The sequence below is a fragment of the Heterocephalus glaber genome, unplaced genomic scaffold, assembly GCF_053883595.1.
Source record: "Heterocephalus glaber isolate CG9 unplaced genomic scaffold, H.glaber_assembly_v1.0 deba00001744, whole genome shotgun sequence".
In the NCBI taxonomy this organism is placed as follows: Eukaryota; Metazoa; Chordata; class Mammalia; order Rodentia; family Bathyergidae; genus Heterocephalus; species Heterocephalus glaber.
Window position 1 is genome coordinate 1,602,739 of NW_028258450.1, and position 26,147 is coordinate 1,628,885.

The 26,147-nt window shown below is 39.9% G+C and overlaps 1 protein-coding gene across 20 annotated transcripts in view; it reads left to right on the forward strand.

Moving 5' to 3' along the window:
* Nucleotides 1-340: 340 nt before the first annotated feature.
* Nucleotides 341-26,147, forward strand: part of LOC110347253 (uncharacterized) — a 38,920-nt gene continuing 13,113 nt past the window's right edge. For 10 of the 20 annotated variants that reach the window (XM_087200476.1, XM_087200477.1, XM_087200480.1 and 7 more), the window contains exons 1-4: nucleotides 8,984-11,826; nucleotides 11,981-12,107; nucleotides 12,902-13,024; nucleotides 13,620-21,174. In XM_087200476.1, the coding sequence (XP_087056602.1) occupies nucleotides 11,719-11,826; nucleotides 11,981-12,107; nucleotides 12,902-13,024; nucleotides 13,620-15,736 (2,475 nt within the window). In that variant the 5' untranslated portion in view covers nucleotides 8,984-11,718 and the 3' untranslated portion in view covers nucleotides 15,737-21,174. The other 10 variants (XM_087200488.1, XM_087200487.1, XM_087200486.1 and 7 more) reach the window with 10 other exon arrangements.

Sequence of the window (26,147 nt, forward strand, 5' to 3'; positions counted from 1 at the left end):
TTTTTGGTACCAGGGATTGATCTTGGGACCTTGTGCTTGCGAGGCAGGCGGTGGAACCACTGAGCTAAATCCCTGCCAATGTATGGTTTTTATTATGCTGAGGTACTTTCCTTCTATTCCTAGCCTATTGAGTGTTTTTATCATGATAACTCTTCATTTTATTATGTGATGTATCTCTTTTTTTTTCCAGTACCAGGGATCAAACTTAGGACCTTGCGCTTTCGAGGCAGGAACAGCACCACTGAGCTAAATCCCCAGCCCATTATGTGGTGTATTACATCGATTGATTTTCATATGTTGAACGATCTTTGCCTTCCAGGTATAAATCTTACTTCATCATGATGTATGATCCTTTTTTTTTTTGTTTTGGTACTGGGGATCGAACTTGGGTCCTTGCACTTGTGCTGCAGGCAGAGAAACCACTGAGCAAAATCCCCAGCCCCAGTGTATGATCCTTTTAATGTTGCATCTGGTTTGCTAGTATCTTAAGATTTTTGCATCAATATTTATCATAAATATTGGTCTACAGTTTCTTTTCTTGTATCTTTGGTGAGTTTTAGCATCTGGGGCCTAATAGCCCCACTTCTGTTGGTAGAAAGCAAGGCTAAGGAATTCTGGTCTAGCGGCTTTCCATACTTGGAAGGAGACTCTTGCTATGACTCTAAAGAAGATGAGGCTGGTCTTCAGTTATGCTTCAAGTTTTCTTGACTTGGACAGGGAGCTAGTGGTGCCTCGCAGGGCCAGAAAAGCTGTGGCCAGCTGGGATGATGGAGTTGAGAGCCATTTGCTGGTCTGGAACAGTCAGTGAATTCCAATGTCAGGAACAGCTTGGGTCACATGTCCCTTGGTTTGAGGGATTCCTGGCGGTCCCAGCCTTCTTCCCTCACCTACCTGACAGTTGTGTTACTTCTTAGCATGTATTTTATGAGTTACTTAATCACTCTCTGGCTCATTCTCATCTCCAAAGTGATGTCATTAGTAGCAGTCCCTTTTATCATTGTATACAAATTAATTCATTAAGTAATTGTAACAACTTCATGAGGTAGGTACTACCTTGTTTTTACCCAGATAAGGATACAAAGGTTATAGTCCTTGGTACTTCATGTAGTCAAGGAAAGAGGGAAGGGTGGAGAAGAGGCAAGAAAAAGCTCTTATTGCTAAGGATATCCAGAAAATAGTGCTGTAGGCAATCTGTGGAAGGAGATTACAAATTCTACCCCGTGGATACAGCCAAGCAGTTATAAACTTTTTATATTATTCTGTTTTTAACGGCTCCATACATAAATCCTTAACATTAATGATGTATTCTGATAAGAGGACTTGACTGCATCATTTGCTGAAAATTCTTTCCTAAATTTATCCAAAAATTAAGAATTAAATCTTTAAGTATAGATTTGTCTTAATTTACTTTGTTCAAAGGAAGATTAAAACTTCTCTCATCTTCCTACCTAGGCAATTTACAGCTCAAAGAAACAGTTTCCTATACCACAGTGATAGGGACCCTGGGATGTTATTTTCTTTGATGTTTACATTTCAAAAGAAACAAATCCCATACCTTTGAAAAAATAGTTCTGATGCCTGCCAGGCATGGTGGCGAACACCTGTAAAGCCTATAAATGCCAGCTATTTGAGAGGCTGAGGCAGAAGGATTACAAGTTTGAGGCCAGCCTGGCCTACTTAGGGAGACCTTGTCTCAAAAAAAAAAAAAAAGAAAAAAAAGAAAAAAAAGATTAAAAGGGCTGGGAAATGTAGCACACTAGTAGAACATTTGCCTAACATGTTCAATTCTCTGGGTTCCATCCCCAGAACTGAAGAGAAAAAATTCCCCACTTGCTCTTAGAGAATTTGTGTTGTTGCCAAAAACTTACAGTTAGTAAGATGCAAACTTTCCATTTCAACTAAAAGAGTTGGATCCTCAAATCGCTCTTCATAATTTCTATGTGGTGCATTTTAAAAAGTCATAGTCATGTATAGAGCTTGAGGAACACTTCTGTCAAGTTTCAGAGGTGGTTTGAGACTTTATACTTAATACTCTCACTATGGGTAATGCATGCCCATTATGGAGAAACTAGGAAATACAATAATGTAAAAAGCAAAGAATCAAAATTACCAATTACCTATAAACTCATGATTTAGATATAGGCCATGTGTGTGTGTGCATTAGCAGTGCATGGGGATGGAACCCAGGGTTTTGTGCATGCTAGACACAAAACCTCTATCACTGAACTCAAACCCCTATTGTCAATAACCATCAGTTGTCTTCAACCCTTGTCAACAATTAGCCTACCTTTTTTGCATCTACTAGTCTTCTCCCACACAAAACACTTTTCTGGAGGTGGGAACAGGAGGACCTTTGCTATGTATGTTGTAAAGTTTTATTAAATGTAGGAAGTGGCCTGGGATTTAGCTCAGTGGTTCCACTGCCTGCCTCACAAGTGCAAGGTCCCGAGTTTGATCCCTGGTACCAAAAAAAAAATGTGGGAAGAGAAACCGGCTCTACAGGGTGAGTTTGGGCCAAGTAAAAGTAGGAAAAGAAGTGCACCCTACAGCATGATGGTGGTATACCATGTAAGAGCAAGACACAGTGGCTAGAGCATGAATGTTTTTTTTTCTTTTTAATTCTTTTATTGGTACATTTTAGGTATACAATACATTTACATTTATCATTGGGTGCTTGTACCTGTACATGATGAATCTTGGTTCTTATTTTTTCCCCCATTACCTGTGCCCCCTTCACCCCCTCCATCCTTCCCTATTTACATAGATTTCATTTCCATTTTTTCTTTCTTTTCTCATAATTTTTCCTTTCCTTTCTTCCGTTTCCCCTTCCTCTCCCACCACCCCTACACCTTTGGACCTTTTCCTACTTCAAATTATCAATTATTCATTTTAATCATTTTAATCCTTATTTACACTTTCAGTTTCTCACGCTAGAGAAACTATTCGGTATTTACACGTGTGTCCTATTTATTTCACTTAAGAGTATGGCCTCAATGTGCATCCATTTAGCTATAAATGTCTCTAGTTTCTTGTTCTTTATGGCTGAGTAGTACTCCATTTTATAAAAAAAAATCACATCTTTATCCAGTTTCCAGTTGATGGGTATTTGGGCTGTTTCCAAGCTTTAGCTGTTACAAACTGTGCCGCTGTAAACACGCATGCACATATATCACTGTGGTATGATTCTTTTAATTCTTTGGGGAAGAAACCCAGCAGGGGAATAGCTGGGTCAAACGGGACCGCTAGTCCTAGTTCTTTGAGGTGTCTCCATACTGATTTCCACAGTGGTTGCACCAGTCTGCACTCCCACCAGCAATGGAGAAGGGTTCCTTTCTCTCCACACCCCCGCCAGCATTTGTTATTGGTTGATTTCTTGATAGCAGCCATTTGTTCTGGGGTGAGGTGGAATCTCAGTGTTGTTTTCATCTGCCTCTCTCAAATGATGAGTGATGTTGAACATTTTCTTATATATTTATTTGCTGCTTTTACTTCTTTGTCTGAGAAATGTCTGTTCATTTCGGATGCCCATTTTTGAATTGGGTCTTTGAATTTGGGGGGTCTGATTTTTTTCAATTCATTATATATTCTCAATAGTAGACCTTTGTCTGAGGTACAGCTGCTAAAAATTTCTTCCCGCATTGTAGGTTGTCTATTAGCTCTGTTGGTGGTTTCTCTTTCAGTGCAGAAGCTTTTTAAAAAGATGAGATCCCAGTTGTTGATTCTTTATGCTAGCTCCCATGCTACTGAGGATTTGTTCATAAAGTCTTATCCTATGCCAATGTCTTCAAGAGTTCTACCTAACTTATCTTCCAGCAAGTTTAGTGTTTCTGTCTTAATATTTAGATCTTTAATCCACTTCGATCTTAGTTTAGTGCATGGTGATAGGTATGGGTCTAGTTTTAATCTTTGGCAGGTTGAAGTCCAGTTTTTCCAACACCATTTATTAAATAGGCTATCTTTCCTCCGATGAGGGTGGTTGGCTCCTTTGTCAAAAATGAGGTGGCTGAGTACGTCTGCAGTTGTTTCTGTATCTTCTAATCTATTCCACTGATCCTCGGGTCTGTTTCTTTGCCAGTACCATGCTGTTTTAATCACAGTAGCTTTGTAGTATAGTTTCAAGTTGGGGATTGTGATGCCCCCACCCATGTCTCTGTTGCCTAGAATTTCTTTTGCTATTCTAGGTTTCTTCTGATTTGAAATGAATTTTTGAATTGTTTTCTCTAGTTCTGTGAAGTATATTGTTGGAATTTCAATCAGCATTGCATTAAATCTATATAGTAGGGCAGGGGGTTTAGCTCAGTGGTTTTGCTGCCTGCTGCGCAAGTGCAAGGACCTGAGTTCAATCCCTGGTATCAAAAAAAAAAAGTCTATATAGTAGTTTTGGAAGTATGGCCATTTTCACTATATTGGTTCTTCCTACCCAGGAACAAGGGATATCTTTCCATTTTCTTATATCCTCTTTGATCTCCTTTTTCAGAGAAGCATGAATATTTTAAACAAAAACCAAATTGTAGTCAGGGAATCAGTAGAATTTTAAAGTAATAAACATGCAGGGATCACCTGTCAAGAGCATGGCCAGTAACTTCAGGGTTTTTGTTCTTGGTAACTACAAGGATAGTAATTACATGAGAAAGATAAGAGAATAGAAGCTGAGATTTATAGAGGAACAGTTGTAAACTTGTGTTTTTAAAATTTGAAGTTAGATTTGGCAGTGTTACTAGACCTTCTGATCTGTTTCTCCCTTAGGCTGCATCTTATTTTATTCTGAGAAGTATGTCCTATTCTTTATCTTGCTAAGCATGCATCACAAGACTGGCAAAGAGTTCTTTAGTGTTTGTGGCTGGTGTAACTGTCCAGCATCATAAAACTGGAGACGGTAGCTCAGGTTGTATCCTGAATTCCCAAAATGAATTTAGAAAACAACAAAGGAAATAATATAAAATTTATAGATAATTATAAACATTATAATATAAATAATACAAAGATGCAGTCTTTCATTTTTCACATTTAAATATTAATGTAGAATTATTGCTAATACTTTAGTGATTTTGAAACCAACCATCCCTAATATATTTGTCTATGTTTATTACCTGAGGAATAGGGGCTAACTTTTCATAGGGGACTCATGAGTCAGGCAGAGTTTCTAGTACTTAACGTATATTTAATTCAGTTGTTCCATATATTAATCTTATTATAATCTTTTTTACAAATGAATAAGAAAGGGACAATTCACAGAATAAGTGTCACCAGTAGTATTTTAATGTAGGCAGGCTCATCACAAGTCTGCACTGTTGGCTACTGAACACTGATATTTTTTTTAATCCGGAAGACATACACTCACAAAAGCTTTTACTGGAGCATGGCATATTTCATATAGATGAAGATTATGACCTAGAATGAAGTAAGTGCTGGCAGAAAGAACACTAGACAAAGAATTAGAGGCTCTTTGTAGGAGTACAAATGATTTACTATGGCCAGACATAAAAAAATCCACTGGTTTTGAAAAGAGAAAAGGATATGGAAGATTCTTGTTTGTATGAGTTGCTAAGGTATTACGACCTTCTCTTAAGGGTACTGGATACACTTGCAGGAGAAAATAATCAAATTTCTACTTTAAGTTATATCTGACTCTCAGAATGAAAAATGAAGTTAAATGTTGATTATTATACAAGATGTAAGGTTTAACACTCTGGCTTTACCTGTCAACTGTCAAATTTTGAATATGGTTGTAACACATAACTTAGTGACCTGGAAAAAATTACTTCACCCTTTTCTGCTTCTGGCTCATAAACTGTAATTTAGAACTATATTTACCTTATAAAGTCATGAAGATATGTGAGTCCCAGAGCCTAAAGAATTTGGAATATTTCCTGGCATATGTACAGCTGTCTCTGCTTATAACAAAATATAACAATGTATATTCAGTGAGAATTGCAAACAAGCATTTTAATAGGTATGTGAATATTTTTATGTGTTCCCCTCTTCTTTCTTTCATGGCATATTTCTTTGAGTTTTTTTGTTTTTTTGTTTTTTTGTTTTTGGTACTGGGGATCAAACTCAGGACTTTTGAGTTCTTTCTTTCTTGTTTTGTTTTTTATTTTTATTTTATTTTTATTTTTTGGTACCGGGGATCGAACTCCGGACCTTGTGCTTGGGAGGCAGGTGATGGTCCTCTTGTTTTGTTTTTGGAGACAGGGTCTCGCTATGTAGTTCAGGTTGGTCTTGAACTCATGGCACTCCTTCTGCCTCAGCCTCCCGAGTGCTAGTATTACAAGCATGTGCCACCATGCCTGGTTCCACATTCCAATTCTATCATACACTTGAGCAAATAAAGGGCTGGAAATGTATCTCAGTTCAAAGGCTGTGGGTTCAACCCCTGGTATCAATAACAACAAATATTTAAACATTAACAAATTTGTTCTTTCAAATTGAGTAAAACCTTGACTAATGATTACAGTGACTCTTACTGCTTTTGAGAAGTTCACAATAGAAGTCTGCTGAAGCTTGTGTTTTAACTTTTGAATATGTCTGTCTCCAGCAGGCACGTTGTTTTGAATTGCTTGTACTGTTAATAAAAGAGGAAATCTACAATATATCTGGCTCCATTGCAGTTTTTTAATTTGTATTTTTATTAGTACGTTTGCAGTACATAATGATTACATTCATTCATAGGGAGTTGGTACATATGTATTACATCTTAATTCTTTTTACATCTCTTTTACCGCCCCTCCCTCACCCTCTGTGTATCTCTTGGTCCTCTCCCCATTTACAAAAGATCTATCATCCTATTCCCATTGCACTTTTTGGTCTTTCATTCTTTTTGTAACTAAAAAGTATCTTTCCTGTTAGTTGATCCTATTAAATATAAAAATTGAAAATTAAAGGCTTTTAAAAATAATGGTGGGTATAATTCTATGGGGAAAGCATCATATGATCTTACAATCATTCTTTTAGGACTGACTCAGTTTTGCTGTTACTTTTTTATTTCTCAATAAGAAATAGCTAAACTCTACTGGCGTCAGGGAACTGCCTCAGGTCGGCAAAACGGCGGGAAGCCACGAAGAGGACTGTAGAAATTGTGGTCCGGGAATCCCGAGAGTGAGGAGATTGTGGTTTTTTCTTGTGAAGACCGGACGGTATCTGTCCTACATTGCGGAATTATGAGAAACAGTTGCCCTGGTTTCCGACCGGAAGCTGGCCAACTGGGTAAGCGCAGCGTCCGTTACCCTCGGCTTTCTGGGAAATGTAGTTCCGGTGCTCGGAACAGTCCGAGCCACTTCCGCCCAGGAGAGGGAGGCAGTGCCACTATCTTTTCGGTCCGGAAGGTGAGTACCGTATACCCTTCGCTTACACTACCCTTCGGAGCCCTTTCAGATGCGAGTGGGACCAAACTGGGCGGTCGGTTTAGCACGGGGAAGTCGCGGCCGCCGGCTGAGGCTGAAGGGCGGAGGGCGGAAGTGCGGTTGCCTTCTGTGTCTTCCCCTCCCAAAAGCATCGCGGCTGCTTCCATCGGCGCGAGACCTGCGCTCTAGTTTCCAAATCTAAAGTAGCAGTAAAGCTCCCAGTTACCGGCTAGGGCGCGTGGTTAGAATCAAACCAGACAATACATGTCAAAGGTTTGGGACTGTAGTGGAGCCGGAAAAAGGGTTTCCTTTGGCTGCTGACAGTGATGCTCTCACAAGCGCCCTTTTCAGGGAAGTCCCTTGAAGAGAAAGTTCAGGGCTCCGGGCCCTTCTGTTGCATCCTTCAGGAAAGAGAGAGATAGGAGAGGAGCGACGTGCTTTCTCACCGCATGCTTTTCTTCACCCCAGAAAGAGCAGGGGGAAAGGACTTCTCCCAGCCTCGCCCGGGTACCACTACTTTATGTACCTTCTTGTTCCGTCATCTTTTCGGTCCATCAAGTTTCTCTCCATCAATTACCACTAGGAATATGATCACATCTTTTTGAGTAAATGTGCGAATGTGTAGGAGAGAAACTCGGAAATGAAATTATTAATAGCATCTCACCACTTTGATTTCTAAACATTCTTCTATGAACTATGTATCTACATAGATCGATGAAGTAGATCTTGTTATTACCTTTATTTTAAGGATGAGAAAATGAGACAGAGAGAAGGTGCATTGTTTCCCCAAAGTCATTCAACTTAATACTAAGAGCTGGCTTTGTAGTTGAACCTAAGCATTAATCTTAATCCGAGTGATATAATGACCTTCAGTTATCCTGACTAGTAGTCCATTTGGCTGAGGGGGGTGTCATTTGAGATTAAACCGATGGGAAGGTACTGTAGTTGGAAGTTTCTTATGGAAGACCTTGAACACTACACTGATATTGGGCCAGGGATTTAGCTCAGTGGTTCTGCCGCCTGCCTCTTAAGCACAAGGTCCCAAGTTTGATCCCCGGTACAAAAGAAAAAAAAAAAAAACAACCCACTGATTTTTTAAAAATCCCCAAACATGTCATTCATTTAATTTGATTCCATGTCAAATAAAGTAAGTCACATGCTATAAGTCGTTACTGCTATAACGAATGCCCATTTTAGAGATGTGCTATCCAATCCAGTGCCTTATGAATTTACACCTTATGAATGTTTGAACTGTGGCTCGTCCAAATTGAGATGTGCTACGAGAAATATGTGAAATAAACATTGGATTTTAGAATGTACGAAAAGATTATAAGATGGGTCATCAGTGATTTTTCTGTATTGATTACATGTTGAAATGATGTTTTGGATAAATTACACTGCTAAATAAATATAAATTTTCTCCAAAATAAAATATATTGCTAAAATTAACTTCACCTATTTTTGTATTTTGTTTCTTTTTTGCCTTTTTAAATTTTCACTACTAGAAAATCTAAGTTTACTTATCTGATTAGGTACTTTTTTTTTTAGTACTGAGGAACTCGGGTCCTTGCACTTGCGCAGCAGGTGACAAAACCACTGAGCTAAATCCCTGGCCCCCTGCTTAGGTACGTTTTTATTAGATATGTAGCTAATTCAGAAAATACACAAATGAAAAAAGAAAAATTAAATATTACTTTGTTAGTATTTACTGCATATGTATTTATGGATGTTTCTCAAAATTGGCAAGCAAGTCTGTAGTTTCTTTCCCTTATTTTGGAAATTTCCAAGCGTGTGCAACTGTAAAGAGTAATATAGTGAATCCTCATGTCATCAAGACTTAGTTTCAATCTGTCTCTTTCCCTTTGTTTGTTTGTTTGTGACAGGGTTTTGTTACGTTGCCTACACTGGTCTCAAACCCATGGGCTCAAGCAGCCCTCCTGCCTCAGCTTCCCAAAGTAGCTGGGATTACTTCCCATTTACCTAAAATAGAGTATTTTAAAGCATATCCCAAACATCAGATAACGTTTCCTTAAATTGTACCATGACCTGTAAATGGAAGCTTGCTTTTGGCATTTGCACAATGTATCTTTTTCCATCCCTTTTCTTTCAAACTTTCTGTCATTGTGTTTTAGTAGTATCTGTTAGAATATCGGATTTGTTCTTTTCCTGTAGTCAGGGATGTTTAATCTGCGTGCATGTGTGTGTGTGTGTGAGTGTGTTCTATATGTACATGTATGTATCTTTTTAATTTAGTACACTTTGCACTGCTTCCTTTTCTCTCTGTTTTCAGCTCAGTTTATTCCCTCTTAGATATCCTCAGTGGGTTTAAACCTATATACTCTTAGGTCATACTTTTAACTTTAAAAAATTATCTACCTTAGGGGGCTGGGGATTTAGCTCAGTGGTTTCATCGCCTGCTGCGCAAGTGCAAGGACCTGAGTTTGATCCCTGGTACCAAAAAAAAAAAAATTATCTACCTTAACAAATAGTTGCATGTATTGTCATTCTGAAAAATATAGAGACAAAAAAACCTTAAAATTTGATAATGTCCCTTTTCTGTTGGTCTGTTTTTAATTATAGGCTAGGTTATAGGTCTACCTTTTATTATAACTATCCTCAAAGTTGGTCATTATTATTCTTGGCTTATTTCTTTTTGTTTGTTTGTTTGTTTGGTACTGGGGATTGAACTCAGGTTCTTGTGCTTGCACAGGAGGCAGAGAAACCACTGAGCTAAATCCCCTGCCTTGGCTTATTTCTTTTTAACAAACATTATTTTGTTGTCAACATATTTATAAATATTTTCTTCCCATTACTTCTTGCAGTCTTTTTCAGGGTTCGTATAATCATAAATTTTCTTCATTATCGTTCATCTAAAATATCTTTGTACCTTAGACCTCATGTAACAATCATTTTTTTTGAGCATAGAAAAGTAGACAGTTCTTTTTTTTTCTTCACTGTGGAGATAGTATTCAGGTTTTTTTGGTTTCCCATTTAGTTACCAGTTTTTGGCAGTTGTCACTTATTTTAGGTAAATTTATTTTCTTTCTGAGAGCTTTAAGATTATAGTGGCTGTTTTCAGCTCTTTGTGTTTGTTTAGTCTGTTACTTTCTCAAGTTTTACTATGCTTCGTTAGTTTAGGAGTATGTTTATTTTTTATACTGTGTAGCATTCCTCTATGTAAATGCATATTTTCTACCAATTGTGGGAAATTCTCAGGAATTACCTTTTTTTTTTTTTTTTTTTTTGAGACAGGGTCTCACTGTGTAGTCCAGGCTGGTCCTGAACTCTCTATGTAGACCAGGTTGGCCTCAAACTTACAGTGAGTCTCCTGCCTCAGCCTCCCAAGTGCTGGCATTATAGGCATGTGCCTCCATGCCTGGCAGCAATTACCTTTTGAAGGAAGTCCCCTTTGCCATTTCTTCCATTCCCTTATGTTCACCTTGCTTTTAAACAAATGTTGGAGCTTTTTTATTTATTTCTAGCCACCTTAATTTTTCTTTTATTCTTCATCTCTTTCTTTGCTATGTGTTTTTCTTTATCTCCATGCACATAGCATAAAAGGGATTTATCAATGAGCCTTTTCTGATTTCATGAAGTAAATTGACCCTGAAATAATACTTTATAGAAAACTGATACCAGTGTCAATAACAAATGACTAGTGGGCAACAAATTATAAACTAAGAAGTTATTTTAAGTCAGAATTAGTCTTTTTCACAAATTAAAGGTGACTTTCATGGAAGAGCAATCTTTGTAAGAACTGTTTATATCTCAAAGTATCGTCTGATTTTTTTTTTTTTTTGTAGCTACCAGAGAAGGGGATTCTGGTTATTAGAACTTTCCATCTACTCATTTAATCCCTGGAGCTACCCTATGAGATAGATACAGTGTATGATTCTTCTCTTCATTGACAGATAGCAAAAGTGAGGCACAAAGAATTATTTTTAAACATCCCTTGGATTACACAGATGGTAAAGTGTCACTCTCCGAAATTACACAAGGCACTTGCCTCCAGAGCACACTGTTTTGTGGCCCACATGTTACCCTCATCTGCTGTCAGTCCCAGGATTAGAAAATCTTATGGAGGGCTAAGGCTGTAGCTCAGTGGTAGAGCACTTGCCTGGCATACACAAGCCATTGGGTTCAATCCCTAGTTCCGTAACAAATAAAAAGGAAGGGGAGGGGGAGGGGAGGTTTTTATAGAAATTCTTACTGCCATTGTATTGCATTTGGTCTTACAGACTGTTCACTGCACAGGAAGGCCGGTTAGCAGCTGGGATCTCCTCCCTGCTCCCATCACCAGCTGCATGTGGCGGCATCTGTCTGGAAGGAAGTAGGGGCTCTGTTGTGTAATTTCCATGAAGATCCACTTGGGCTAATGGCAGCTCTGACCTGTGTCTCATGGCCTCCTTTTCCTTCCCCAGTTATGCCTTCTCAGGACTCTAACCTCCCCCAGAAGGAACAGGAGAAAATGACCACATTTCAAGTAAGGTGTTTTCCTGTCTGGCGATATGAAACTGATTTTCTGGGGGGTTTTGGTTGTTGTGGACTTGTGTTTTGGTATTCTCTCTCTCCTTCTCACTGCTCCCCTTCCTCCAGGAGTATTGGAGGATTGAGGTTATGTGTGTTTGGTGTTGTAGGCGGCAGTAACATTCAAGGACGTGGCTGTGGTCTTCACCACTGAAGAGCTGGGGCTGCTGGACTGTACGCAGAAGAAGCTGTATGAAGATGTAATGGTGGAGAATTTTAAGAACCTGGTTGCAGTGGGTAAGGACAGGCATCCTTTGAGCCTGAACTTCAACTCCCTTGAGAGTCGGTGCCCTCAGATGTCAAGGCTTTGGACCATTTGAAATGATTCCCTGCTCTTGAAAACAGCATAGTTTCTAATTCCTGGGATAACAGAGCTTTTTCTGGGATTTGTGCTTATGCAAAATTCCATCCTTTTAAATCACTAGTTTTCAATCAGGTGTGGTTTTTCCATCAGAGGATATTTGTCAAAGTCTGGAGACAGTTGTCACAGCCTAGGGAGGAATACACATAGGCAGGTGGGTAGTGGCTGGTGAACTTCCTGCAGTGCTCAGTCAGCCCCCTAGCAGAGAACGGGCTGGTCCAAAGCATCAGCAGTGCCGCAGTGAGAAACCCTCTTTTCAGTGAACTGTAAACGGACACTTTAGCTTATATAGTTTGCCTTTCAAATTAGGATTGTGGCTCTTTGGTGGGTTATAAAATAAACATAGCACCTTGTACTGGGATTTCCCCAATGAACTAGATAAGGATAGGATATGTCAGGGTTCCTTCTCAAGAATCACATGCTGCAGCAAAAACCGACCATTTTCAGTGAGTGATGTAAGAGATAGTGATGAAAAGGACATTGGTTTTAAATTTAACTTAAGATAGGTATAGGGATAGAGATACAAACTAGGCTATGACCTAAATTTCTTATTTGACAGTCAAAAAAGTTCTTGAAATACCACTTGGGTTCTGAAGAGTATGTGATTTAGACAAAAGTATATTTTAGGTATGTGTTCACTTGAAATATATATTTCTCTGCCTTTTCACAGGGCATCTTCCCTTCAAACCAGACATGGTATCCCAATTGGAGGCAGAAGAAAAGCTCTGGATGATGGAAACCGAAACCCAGAGAAGTAGGTTTTCTGGCACGAACCATGTGCCTGCTCTTTCAGGTACCAGCTGGTCTGACCCTCCGTCCCTTTAAAAATACAGTTCATGAATCTCAGTTCATAAACTCAGTTCTCTCCATGATTCTGGTCCCAAACTGAACTGGACGAGAACCAAATCACATTTCCCCATGAAGTCAACATTGAACCTAACAATTGAATTTCAGTTCTCATCCAATTCAGTTTGTGACCAGAATTGTGGAATTGAGTTTGTGAACTGAGGAAGCACCGTGTTATTTTAGGACAAGTTCTTTCTCAGTGGCCCAGGGTGGCTTCAGACTTGTGATCTTCTTGCCTCAGCCTCAGTAGCTGGACTTACATGCCAGCTAATAAGCTTTTACTTGATATTATTGTAGGTTGGGATTAGGTTATCTTTTGATGCCCTGCAGCCATCTGATTTCAAGCTTGTAGCTCTTATGCTTCTAAGTGGGTCACATTGATCCCATGTGTTCCCACTTGCATGAAAAACATAAGAAAGTATAAATAATGTTGTAAGCCTTCCCTGGCTTCTTAAGGCCTTACCTTGTGGCCCTGATGTGAAACTGATATTTCTGAAGAAAATATTTGCCTGTCTTCATTTCTGAATTTTGTTTTCTTACAGGTAGCATGAATCAAAATGAGATGGAGACCCTTCGAAAATTTGCATTAAAATATCTTTCACATGAAGAGCTATCCTGCTGGCAAATCTGGAAACATGTCGCAAGTGAATTAACCAGGTGTCTTCACGTGACAGATTCCCAACTGCTACAAGGTGGTTGCATTCAGGTTTCTGAAAATGAGAAAAATGTAAAGTATCCTAAAGGAGATAGCTCCAGGTATACTGAAAATCAAGAGTTTTCAATTTCAAGAACCCAGTATTCCTCCGGAAATAAGTATCTGATTGAGTCACAGAATCAGAGTAGAGATAAGCAAATTGACATGAAAAACAGCCTGCATGTATGTGAAGATATGATGACGAAATCATTTAGTGAGCAACTTAAAACTGGCACAGAGCAAAAAGCCTCCCAACATAGTGAATGTGGCGGAGGCATCAATGACAGCTCCAATCAGCAGTTGCCTTTAGGAGAGAAACTTCTTCCATGTAGTGAGTGTGGAAGGGGCTTCAGTTATAGCTCAGGGCTTCCTTGGAGTGTTCACACAAGAGAGAGATGCTTCAGTCAAAGCTCGCACCTGCAGTCTCATCTGAGAATTCACCCAGGAGAGAAACTGGGTAAAGGCTGTGAGCCTGGTGATTGCATCAGTAAGAGCCCTTTTCTTTCTCACCCATCAAATTGTATAGACGAGAAGTCCTATAGATGTGACAGTTGTGGCAAAGGATTCAGTAGCAGCACAGGTCTCATCATCCATTACAGAACTCACACTGGAGAGAAGCCTTATAAATGCGAGGAGTGCGGTAAATGCTTTAGTCAAAGTTCAAATTTTCAGTGCCATCAGAGGGTTCACACTGAAGAAAAACCATACAAATGTGAAGAGTGTGGTAAGGGCTTTGGTTGGAGTGTTAATCTCCGTGTCCATCAGAGGGTCCACAGGGGTGAAAAACCCTATAAATGTGAAGAGTGTGGTAAAGGCTTCACTCAGGCTGCACATTTTCACATACATCAGAGAGTCCACACTGGAGAGAAACCCTACAAATGTGATGTGTGTGGTAAGGGCTTCAGTCACAATTCACCATTAGTATGCCATCGGAGAGTCCATACTGGAGAGAAACCATATAAATGTGAGGCATGTGGGAAAGGCTTTACCCGAAATACAGATCTTCATATCCATTTCAGAGTTCACACAGGAGAAAAACCCTACAAATGTAAGGAGTGTGGGAAGGGCTTCAGTCAGGCTTCAAATCTTCAAGTCCATCAGAATGTCCACACAGGGGAGAAACGGTTCAAATGTGAAACGTGTGGGAAGGGCTTCAGTCAGTCTTCAAAGCTTCAAACCCATCAGAGGGTCCACACTGGAGAGAAACCATACAAATGTGATGTGTGTGGTAAGGACTTCAGTTACAGTTCAAATCTTAAACTACACCAAGTCATTCACACTGGAGAAAAACCATATAAATGTGAGGAGTGTGGGAAGGGCTTCAGTTGGAGATCAAATCTTCATGCTCATCAGAGAGTCCACTCAGGAGAGAAACCCTATAAATGTGAAGAGTGCAATAAGAGCTTCAGTCAGGCCATTGATTTTCGAGTACATCAGAGAGTCCATACTGGAGAGAAGCCATACAAATGTGGCGTGTGTGGTAAGGGCTTCAGTCAGTCATCTGGCCTCCAGTCCCATCAGAGAGTTCATACTGGAGAGAAGCCCTACAGATGTGAGGTGTGTGGTAAAGGCTTTCGATACAGCTCACAGTTTATATACCATCAGAGAGGCCACACTGGAGAGAAACCTTACAAATGTGAGGAGTGTGGGAAAGGCTTTGGGAGGAGCTTGAACCTTCGCCATCATCAGAGGGTCCACACAGGAGAGAAACCTCATAAATGTGAGGAGTGTGGTAAGGCCTTCAGTCTCCCTTCAAATCTTCGAGTTCATTTGAACGTTCACGCTAGGGAGAAACTCTTTAAATGTGAGGAATGTGGGAAGGGCTTCAGTCAAAGTGCTCGTCTTCAAGCCCACCAGAGAGTCCACACTGGGGAAAAACCATACAAGTGTGACACATGTGGTAAAGACTTCAGTCACCGTTCTCGTCTTACATACCATCAGAAAGTCCACACTGGCAAGCTCTAGAAATGAGAAGTTTATTGATGAATTTTATTGGAATATACATCTTCAAGTTTTTAGGAAGTCCATGCTGGCGATGAACTATAAAAATATCAAGAGTGGGATTTCTTCAGACTCCGAATTTAACATATCCTTTAAAATGATGACAGAAACAGTGACAGGACCACAACTCATATTTAAGGAAGTAGAGATTGTGGTCCTCTTGGCAATATACGTTTAATACAGATGACCTTTCAGTGTGACTCTGGTAATGTGTGAAAGGATATTTGTCATATGCTAACTAGTTTTTTAAATATTTGGTCAGGGAAGGTTGTGCATTATTTTTCTTTTAACTTTCCTTTTACACTTGACAGTGGCCATTTTTATTAAAGCTGTAAAGATACAAAAAATGAATAAAATTACTAAGTGTCCTGTAGCTAAGGACTCATAATATGATATTATTTCATGTAGTATAGTGGGTTAAAATTAAAGAGCAGATCCCCAGAGATGAATCTTGGATCTTCAGAAGTAAATTTGTGCCACAGATGTATTTGAAAAGATGTTCGTGGCTTCACTGGTTTAGTAGGAATCTCAAACAGTCAGTTGGATTGCCAAAGTATTTTATGCTTTACCAACCCAATGGAACACTGTGCAAACATCTAACAAGAGTAGGTAAATTTGTAGTTATAGAGGCTGGACAATGTCCATAATAACTTGGAAAAGCAAAAAGCAGATTTTTTGTGATCCTACTTAAAAAGAAAGGTATAGATATGTATTTACTTTGACCTATCTCTAAATGATGCAAATTTGATATATTTTTATATTTCTAGAAACTTTATTTTAAAATTAAAACTTTAGAAAAATTGTAAAAAAATGTTGTAAAGTCTCTGTACCCTTGACCCAGATATCAGCACGATTGAGTCATTCCATCCATATATGTGAATGTGTGTACACACATACATTGCTACCTGTGGAAGCACACATTTTTTAACCATATAAGTACATTATAGACATCTTGCCCCTTACACTAAATACTTAAAAGTGTATATTCCTAAGGAAAAGGATATTTACTTAAAACAGCCACCATATCACATTCAGAAAATTTTAATCGTGATACATTACACAATTTAACCTATAGAACTTATTTAAATTTCATCATTTGTTCTAATATGATACATTACTGTGGGGGGGTCCTAAGTTGTGTCAAGGATTGTACATTGTGCTTAGCCACCTTTAATTTGGATCACTACCTCAATGGTTGTTCTTGGGGTTTTTTTTGTTTTTTTGGTACTGGGGATCGAACTCCGGTCCTTGGACTTGCGAGTCAGGTGGCGGAACTACTGAGCTAAATCCCCCGCCCCCTCATTGTTTGTTTTTAAGAACCTTGAAGTTACTCTCTTTCCCTCTAAAACCAGTAATTTGTGGAGAGATACTTTCTGCTCTGTAAGTAGTTTGTTTTTCAACAAAATTACCTCGACTGGTCTTAGTATTCAGTATAGGTCTGGCTGCGGGGGTTTTAGCTCAGTGGTTCTGCCTCCTGTCTTGCAAGCGCAGATTCCACAGTTTGATCCCTAGAACCAAAAAAGAAAAGGGTCTGGCCTAAATTATTACTGATGGTTGTACAAGGGTAATTTTTCTACCTTCATCATTTCTTCAACATTTGTTGCATTATCAGACTACTTTAAGGAAGAGTTTCCCTTCTGTCCTGTTTGCCCATCATGTATTTTTCATAGTTTGAGCATACCCTTATTCTGGTGTGATATTCCAGACTCAACTTGTACTTTTTATTTTTATTTTTTTTGTACCAGGGATCGAACTCGGGACCTTGCACTTTCGAGGCAGGCGCCAGAACCACTGAGCTAAATCCCTGGCCCTCAACTTGTACTTTGACTTCCCCCAGCCATGCAGTTTCCTATTTCTTTAGGAACCTTGGTTCTTCATATTGGAAAATGGCACTTAGAAATCAGGATTTAGGCAGTAGATGTGTGGTTCCCCCACCCACCATAGTTTTCCAAATTACAGGAGTTTGAAGACAGATAAATGGATGGATAGGAAGGAAAGTAGTGTAGGGGGAAAGGGTCTCTAGGCAGGGAATGTATAGAATAAGGGCCTCATTAGGCTTTCTGGCTAATCCTGACTAGAAGGAGTTAAAACTTTACTGGAGGGAGCAATTAGGACAAGAGGGCAGCAGACTGATAAGCAGAGTACAGGTGTATTAACCAGAATAGCTGCCCCTCCTCACTTTCAGTAAAATGCAAAGGAGACAAAAGGTGGAGGGGGCTACTTAAAGGAATATATGTAGTGTATATTTTCCACTAGGGTCACTATATTAGTGTACTAGATACACATGAATCTCCTTATTTAACCACCAACTGGACCTTGTATGTAAGGCTTCTCTTAACTGACCTATAAATCCCACAGATAACAAAGCCTACCTAGGAATGCACAGGTAGGCAAGGGCCCTGGTTTAGGGTCCTGAGGCCTGGGCCTCATCTGCAGGCAGGCCAGAGAGCCAGTCAGGTTGTGACAAGTTTCGGGGGTGGGTCCCCTAAAATAATAAAAGGCTGGAGACAAAGGGCCTGTGGGAATCCATCTTCTTCTTGGACCCCTGCCCCCACTTCAGGGGAGCTTTCCCTCTTCTGCTTTTTCCTCCTTACAAATAGTGTCTTCCCTCTTTTTAAACTCTGTCCCATTAATTTGTCACTGATGCTGAGTTTGTGATCCCAGTTGGCTGCTGCACCCCCAGATGTGATAGTAGAAATAGAGAAAAAAATCATGAGTTCATACTTTACCTAAGTTGTGTTTTTATTTTTCTATTACTGGGAGTTGAACCCATGACCTCATGCATGCTAGGCAAACATTCTATCACTGAGCTCTAACCTCAGCCCCTTTTTAGATATTATTTTTTGTTGTTCGAGACAGGGTCTTTCTGAGATGCCCAGATTGGCCCCAATTTGCAGTCCTTCTGCCTCAGCCTTTTGAGTAGCAGTGATTACAGATGTGTACCACTATGCCTGGCTTAACTCCAATTCTTAAATCAATATCTGAGTGTTCTTCCTAGTCTTCCCCTCATTCCATATTGTATTTTCTCCAAGAGTCACACATTTGGCTCCCACGTGTTTACTGGAGGAAGTGGACATGTACCTACCTACAACTTTTGGAGTATTGGACAGCTAATGCTAGGGATGATTTTTCAATGCATAGTATCCCAAACGTAACAACTTTCCGTTTTCAGAGCATTGACCCTTTTTGCGGTTTGAAATGCCCATGTGTATTTTACTAATAAAAACTAACAGTGCTAAGTTAAAGTCTAACAATCAAAGTCTCTATATTCCATAAAATATTACAGAAAATTTTGTGTTTCAATAAAGACATTTTAGAACAGGCAGCTAACAACTGCAGTTTAGTTTTTTTGTGAATAAATTTTAAGAGATTACTGCCTATCTGTAAATCCTTTCTTTCTATAAAAAAGAACTATTAAAAATAATTGACAAATTTTGAGTTAAAAAACTTAAAACATCATCTATATCAAATTTCAACTTTATGATAGAGTACAGGAAGATGCTTAAGAAACATTTCAGTACATATCTTTATAGACTTATAAGTATGTAAACAACTATGTAACAAAAAGTTACCAAATGCAGCCTGTAAGAAATCAGGCAAATTTTATCATATTCAATAAGCTTTCCTCACATTCCGTGGCTGCTACAGCGCGGCACTAAACTTCTGCCAAACAAAAACAAACCAAAAATGCAATTTGTTGGCGCAGCAAAACATGTACAGGCTTGATGGGTTCAAAACATCAATATAATTTAAGGAAAAGCAAAATCACAATAAAATTTATGGCACTCGATTGCTATCTGGTTGATTCTCCAGCCCCTGTGTGGTTGAAAACGGGACTTGTCTTGGAGTCCCGCTGTGTGTCAGCGGGTGGCGCCACTAAACACTACTAATGGTGCACTCGGGCCGGACCGCCGCAGGAGGGCGTTCGATTAATGTTACTAGCGTGGGTGAAGACAGTATGTTCAGGATTTTGCGTAACAAATTAGCTTGTTACGTTTTCGTGGATGCTGGCAGAAAAACAAGCTTTCTTGGTCAACACGAAAAAGATCTTGCTATGGTAAAAAATGGTTTCGTGTTGGACTGTGTTGAGTTCATGACTCAGTTCCCAGGGGGGCGACTTAGGGCTTTTGATGTATCTGCAGCCGGCCGCATTTCAGGAGTGGAACGCTAAGCTTGTAAGAAGAAGGGAAGCTTCTGTGAGCAATTGCGGGGTAAAGAACCTTGCACCTCGAACATACCAAGAAAGAACGTTCAGGGATACACAGGGTTCACGGGAGCGTGCTTTTCTCAACAATAAAAAAATTAAATGACGCCACAAGGAAGCTAGTATGCAATCGAGAATTTGGGATGTCTTATAGTTTAAGTGACCCAGTTTACTCACTAAAGCAGGTACCTGAAAAAAGGCAGACGTGGGCCATAAGAAACCCAACCAACATAAGAATGTAACAGTTTGGATATTGATTTGAATAATTAAAAGTATAAAAGGTATTTTGGGGACTATTTAATTTTATACAGGATAATGTTGGTACTTACGGCTAAGCATTATATGTCTTTAATTAGAGATATATTTGTAAATATTTAAGGGGATGTGGTATAATGCCATAAGTGATTGAAAAACACTTCGGTAGGCAATTAAAAAGAACAAAGCCATAGATAAATCTTGGGGATGAGATACAGAGTGTTCATTTTACTATTCTTTCAACATTTCTGTAATAAAGGGGTACAAAAACTTTTCTAGTTTATTTTCATCAGTAGAAAAAATGATTAGTGGCTGATATCAAGAGCTGAATTTGTTAGTTATTTGGGCAGACTCTCCACTTCCACTCCTACTTTCTAAATAATCATGGCTCATTTACTTCAACCAGCTTGTAGAAAAATAAAGCATTTTACCCCCTTCTGTCTCTCAGAAGCTATCTTTCTCTCAATAAATTTTCCTACTCTTAAATAAAATAAACCATTCTATTGGATTTATTATGTCAGAAACTGGCTAAGATTTTTGGGGGGGGGCGGGTGCCGGGGATGCGGCGGAACCACTGAGCTAGATCCTCAGCCCTAAATAAGATTTTTGAAGCTGTAAATGTGGTAAACGTCAGGGAAGGGAGAAGGGAGGAAGGAAAGCAGAAATTAAAAAAAGAGAAAAGTCAAGTCAAGTGTTCAGCCCTTTAGAACTGAACCACTTGCACCTGTGTACTGAAAAAAAACTAATAAAAGTGGCAAACGTAAAAGGAATCTTGCTGAGAATTCTGGGAAGAGTAGTCCAGGAGGGCGGGGAAAGGACGCTGTGGGAAACGAGACTGTGTGCTGTTTTGCTGGGGATTCTGGGAAATGTAGTCCGAGAGCTGTGTGCAGCCGGAGCCCTCCCGTTGCAGGAGGGTGAGGTCCTCATCAATCCCCTCTGGGAGGTAAATTAGCTCTGATTCCCAGAGTCTACGCCGGCTTTTCCGGGTTGGGTTTGGGACCCTCAAGTTTGAGCCCTCGCTGTCAGAGAAAAGGCACCGTAGGGGCAAGGGCAACGGTTTGTGTCCCTTGGCTTTCAGGGCGGTTCCTAGGTCCCCAAATTGTGAGGTAGCCTGGGTTGCGCATCTCTGAGTTTGAGAGGTTCCCGCTGCTTCTCGGCTTTCTACACACTTTGCAGCCTTTGGGCCATGTAACCTTGGTAGATTTCATTTCATCGTGTCTCCTGCATACAGTGAGTTTAACGGTAGTACTTACCGATAATAGGTGCTGTGAACTTTGGGTAAATGGGTGTAAAAATGCTTATAACTGGTCCTGACACATTTTAGCTGGTGTCTGGTTGTTGTCAAGTGGTCGGTTCCGGACGCTGGGCTCCCCTGCAGCGCCTCTGGCCCTTCTCTGATCCCTGTTGGAAGCGCTGTTCCCAGCGACTCGCCTGGGCGTGTCTCACTTCCATCGGGTGCCTGGGGGTATTCACTGTGATTTATCCTGGACCAGAGACACATCCGGATTTCTGTCAGCCTCCTTTCCTTCTTCGGCTCTTACTTCTTTAGAGGATTGCAGAGAGGAGGGAAGTGACCCTGTGACTCTGATAACATCGTCCCATGGGGAGACAGTTCGCGTGACCTTTCTGCCTAGCTGGAGAACAAATTTCCTTCACTCATTAGCATGTTTTTTTCTGCTTGGCAAATATTCAGATAGTTATAAAATAAATAAAATTGGGTGAGACACATGTTGATGAATGAGTAGTAATAATCTGTTAGTGTACCCAGTGCCAGCTACTCTTCTGTAGGCTTCCTGTGCATTAATTGGCTCAATACTCATACCAAAGATAGTTATGATACCCACTTTATGGATAAGAATGTAGATAGCTAAGGAATTTAAGTTGTTCTTTCAAAGGCAAACAAAGGAAAGAACCTGAAACGGGAATTCAAACCTTGCAGCCTAGGTTGTTTGTGACCTTTGTGTCACACTGTCCATCAGCCCAAAAAAATGACAATCCCTACGACTAATGGCGGGGGTGGGGTGGATGGGTGGGTGTGTCATTTGGTAATGAATTAGAAAGGTAATATAAGACTTGCTATAGAAGAACTGAAGGCATGCTCTTGTAATCATTTTTTGTTATTTTATGACATTGTGCTCATATTCTGATAATAGAAATAATTTGTGCTCATCATAGAGAATTGGAGAAGTATCTGAAGAAGCTAAAATTATCCATAGTCTCAAGACATAGAGATAAGTGTAAACACCTTAATGCTTTTCCCTTTCATCATTTTTTTTTCTGGGTACTGGGGATCAAACTTGAGACCTTGCACTTGCAAGGTAGGCGGTGGCACCACTGAGCTAAATCCCCAGCCTTTCATCATTTCTATGGTATATAGTTTTTCTGTACTTTTACAAAATTGTGTCATATTTACAGTACTTTTAAATTTGATAGCTCTTGCTTATAATCTCCTGCCTAGGAGCTATGACTCAAGGTGGAAGAAAGACGGGAAAACAAGAATTAAACAGAATATAAAGATCTGGGACAGTCCAAACTGAGCTGGCAGCAAAGACAACAGGCACCTAAGACCCCTGGTATTTATTGATTACAAGTGTGGGAAGAAATAGGGCAGGGTGTATGTGAGGCATCTGGTGATAGTGTGTGAGGCATCTGGCAATAGCAGTTATTGCAGGCAAGGCTTGTAAAAGAGGGGCAAGGCATTCCTGCAGAAGGAACAAAGGGAGACCAAGACTGGGTTGTGATTAATCAGTAACCTGTCAGGTCAGTGAGGGGAGGCCATAATTCAGGGAAAGGAATTTAGTTGAAGCCACACTGTCCTTGGCCTTGATGATGTCTCAGTCAGGGCCCTGCAGCTTCACAGACCAGGACTTAGGTCTCTGCCGCAGCCATTGCCAGAGGGGCTCTGCTTACCCATCCACAGTCTGACATGCCCACATGAGTCACACAGGCCTTGGTCAGACTCCTAATATAATACAGCCAAATTATGGGGAAGCAAGAAGCCTGTGCCATTTATAGCCTGCTAGTAAACTGGGCAGGGGGGTCAGCTACAGATGATTAACAAGGAACATAACAACCCCATACCCATATATGTGATTTTCTTTGTTTAGCCCTCAGCTGATATCGTTCTGCCCCAGGGATATTGCAGGAATCACCATCCCTGCATGCAAACAAGGGAGGGGGCAGCCTTCCATCCCCTCTCTTGTCCCTAGGAGAGGTCAACAAGGCCTCAGTATCTACTGTTGATAACATAGCTCAGTCTCCTACATCCCCCCCCCATTTGTTTTTGTAATTGTACTAGTTGAATCATGGTCAGATGAGGGTGTATGTCTCTCAAGTGTTGTTTGATATTTTCTCTGGGGTGGCAGAAGTGGCAGAAGCTATGATTGCCATCGTAGCAATAAGAAGATTATCAGGAATACATGGAAGACCCTGTCTTGTCACCAAGTGTTTACCTTCCTGTGTGGTCTTTTTTCACTTGCCCCCATGTCAGCAGCCTCACTACTTGCAGGTTGGTCAGCAGCTGCTGTGTCAGAACATTGTTCAGAGACATTTGGGAAAATGCTCAGACTGGAGGTAGAGGTGGAATCATACTCCATGGGTGGTGAGGTAGGTGGTTTTCTCTATGGTCACACATTTTTAGAGGGCACTCACAGTTTGTCCACTTCCTGCAATGATACAAGCAAACTCTCACTCCCATGTTAATAAGGTAACTGGCCCTTCTCATTTTTTTGTTTTTGGGGATTGCCATAACACCTGTGTTTTGTCTGTCTTTCTTTGTTTTTCTTGCTCTTGTGCTTTTGACCAATGTTTTTTTCTAATTCTGTGAGGAATATTGTTGGTATTTTGACTGGGATTGCATTCAATCTATGTGTCAATTTTGGAAGTATAGCCATTTTGACAATATTGGTTCTGCCTATCCAGCTAAAGGGGATATCTTTTCCTTTTTTGATGTCCTCTTTAATCTCCTTTTTCAGAATGCTGTAGCTTGCATTGCACAGGTCTTCAGTTCCTTGATTAGGTTAATTCCTACATATTTAATTTTTCTTGATGCTATTGTGAATGGTACTGTTTTCTAATGTTTTTCTTAGTGAATTCATTATTGGTGCATAGGAATGCTATTGATTTTTGTGTGTTGATTTCATATCTTGCTACATTGCTAAATTTGCTTAATTCTAGGAAGCTTTTGATAGAATTTTTTGGGCTTTCTATGTAAAAGATCATGTCATCTGAAAATACTGATCATTTGACTTCTTTCTTTCCTATATGTATTCCTTTTATTTCTTTCTCTTTTTCTAATTGCTTGAACTAATATTTTGAGTACTATATTGAACAGCAGTGGTAATAGTGGACATGATTGTCTTTTTTTATTGGTACATTTTAGGTATGCAATATAATGACATTCATCATTGGAAATTTGCACCTTTACATAATCTCTCTTGGTTCTTATTTTTCCCCCATCTCCTGCCCTCCCTTCAACCCCTCCATCCCTCCCTATTTACAAAGTCTTTGTTTCCATTTTTTCATTTTCTCATATTAATTCCATTCCCTTTTTTCCTTTCCTCTACCCTTCCCACTTCCCATTCCCCTTTGCCCCTTTTCTTCCTATTTCACATTATCTATTATACCTTTTAGTCTTTATTTACACTTTCAGTTTCTCACACTAGAGAAACTATTCGGTATTTACACGTGTGTCCTATTGATTTCACTTAAGAGTATCGTCTCAATGTGCATCCCTTTAGCCATAAATGTCTCTAATTTCTCATTTTTTATGGCTGAGTAGTACTCCATTTTATAAAAAACCCACATTTTCTTTATCCAGTCTCCAGTTGATGGGCATTTGGGCTGTTTCTAAGCTTTAGCTATCACAAACTGTGCTGCTATGAACATGGGTGCACATATATCACTGTGGTATGATTCTTTTAATTCTCTGGGGAAGATCCCTGGCAGTGGAATAGCAGGGTCAAATGGGACTTCCAGTCCTAGTTCTTTGAGGTATCTCCATACTGATTTCCACAGTGGTTGCACCAGTCTACACTCTCACCAGCGGTAGAGCAGGATTCCTCTTTCCCCACACCCCCACCAGCATTTGTTATTTGTTGATTTCTTGATAGCAGCCATTCTTTCTGGGGTGAGGTGGAATCTCAGTGTTGTTTTCATTTGCATCTCTTGAATGACCAGTGATGGTTGAACATTTTTTCATATGTTTATTTGCTATTTCTACTTCTTCGTTTGAGAAATATCTGTTCATTTCAGATGCCCATTTTTTGGATTAGGTCTTTAAATTTGAGAGGTCTGGTCTTTTTAAGTTCTTTATAGATTCGAGATAGTAGACCTTTGTCTGAGGAACAGCAGGTGAAGGTTTTTTCCCACATTGTGGGTTGTCTCTTCACACTGCTGGTGGTTTCTCTTGCTGTGCAGAAGCTTTTTAGTAAGAAGAGATCCCACTTGTTGATTGTTTGTGCTAGTTCACAGGCAACTGAGGTTTTGTTCATAAAATCTTTTCCTACACCAATGTCTTCAAGAGTTCTACCTAACCTCTGTTCCAGCCGGTTCAGCGTTTCTGTTTTAATATTTAGAGCTTTAATCCATTTTGATTTTAATTTAGTGCATGGTGAGAGATATAGGTCTAGTTTTAATTTTTGGCAAGTTGAAACCCAATTTCTCCAGCACCATTTATTAAAGAGGCTGTCTTTCCTCCAGTGAGGATGTTTGGCTCCTTTGTCAAAGATGAGGTGGCTGAGTGTGTCTGGAGTTGTTTCTGCATCTTCTAATCTGTTTCACTGGTCCTCAGGTCTGTTTCTTTGCCAGTACCATGCTGGTTTTATCACAGTAGCTTTGTAGTATAGTTTCAAGTTGGGGGTTGTAATACTCCCTGCCATGGACATGATTGTCTTGGTCCTTATTTTAAGGGACAGC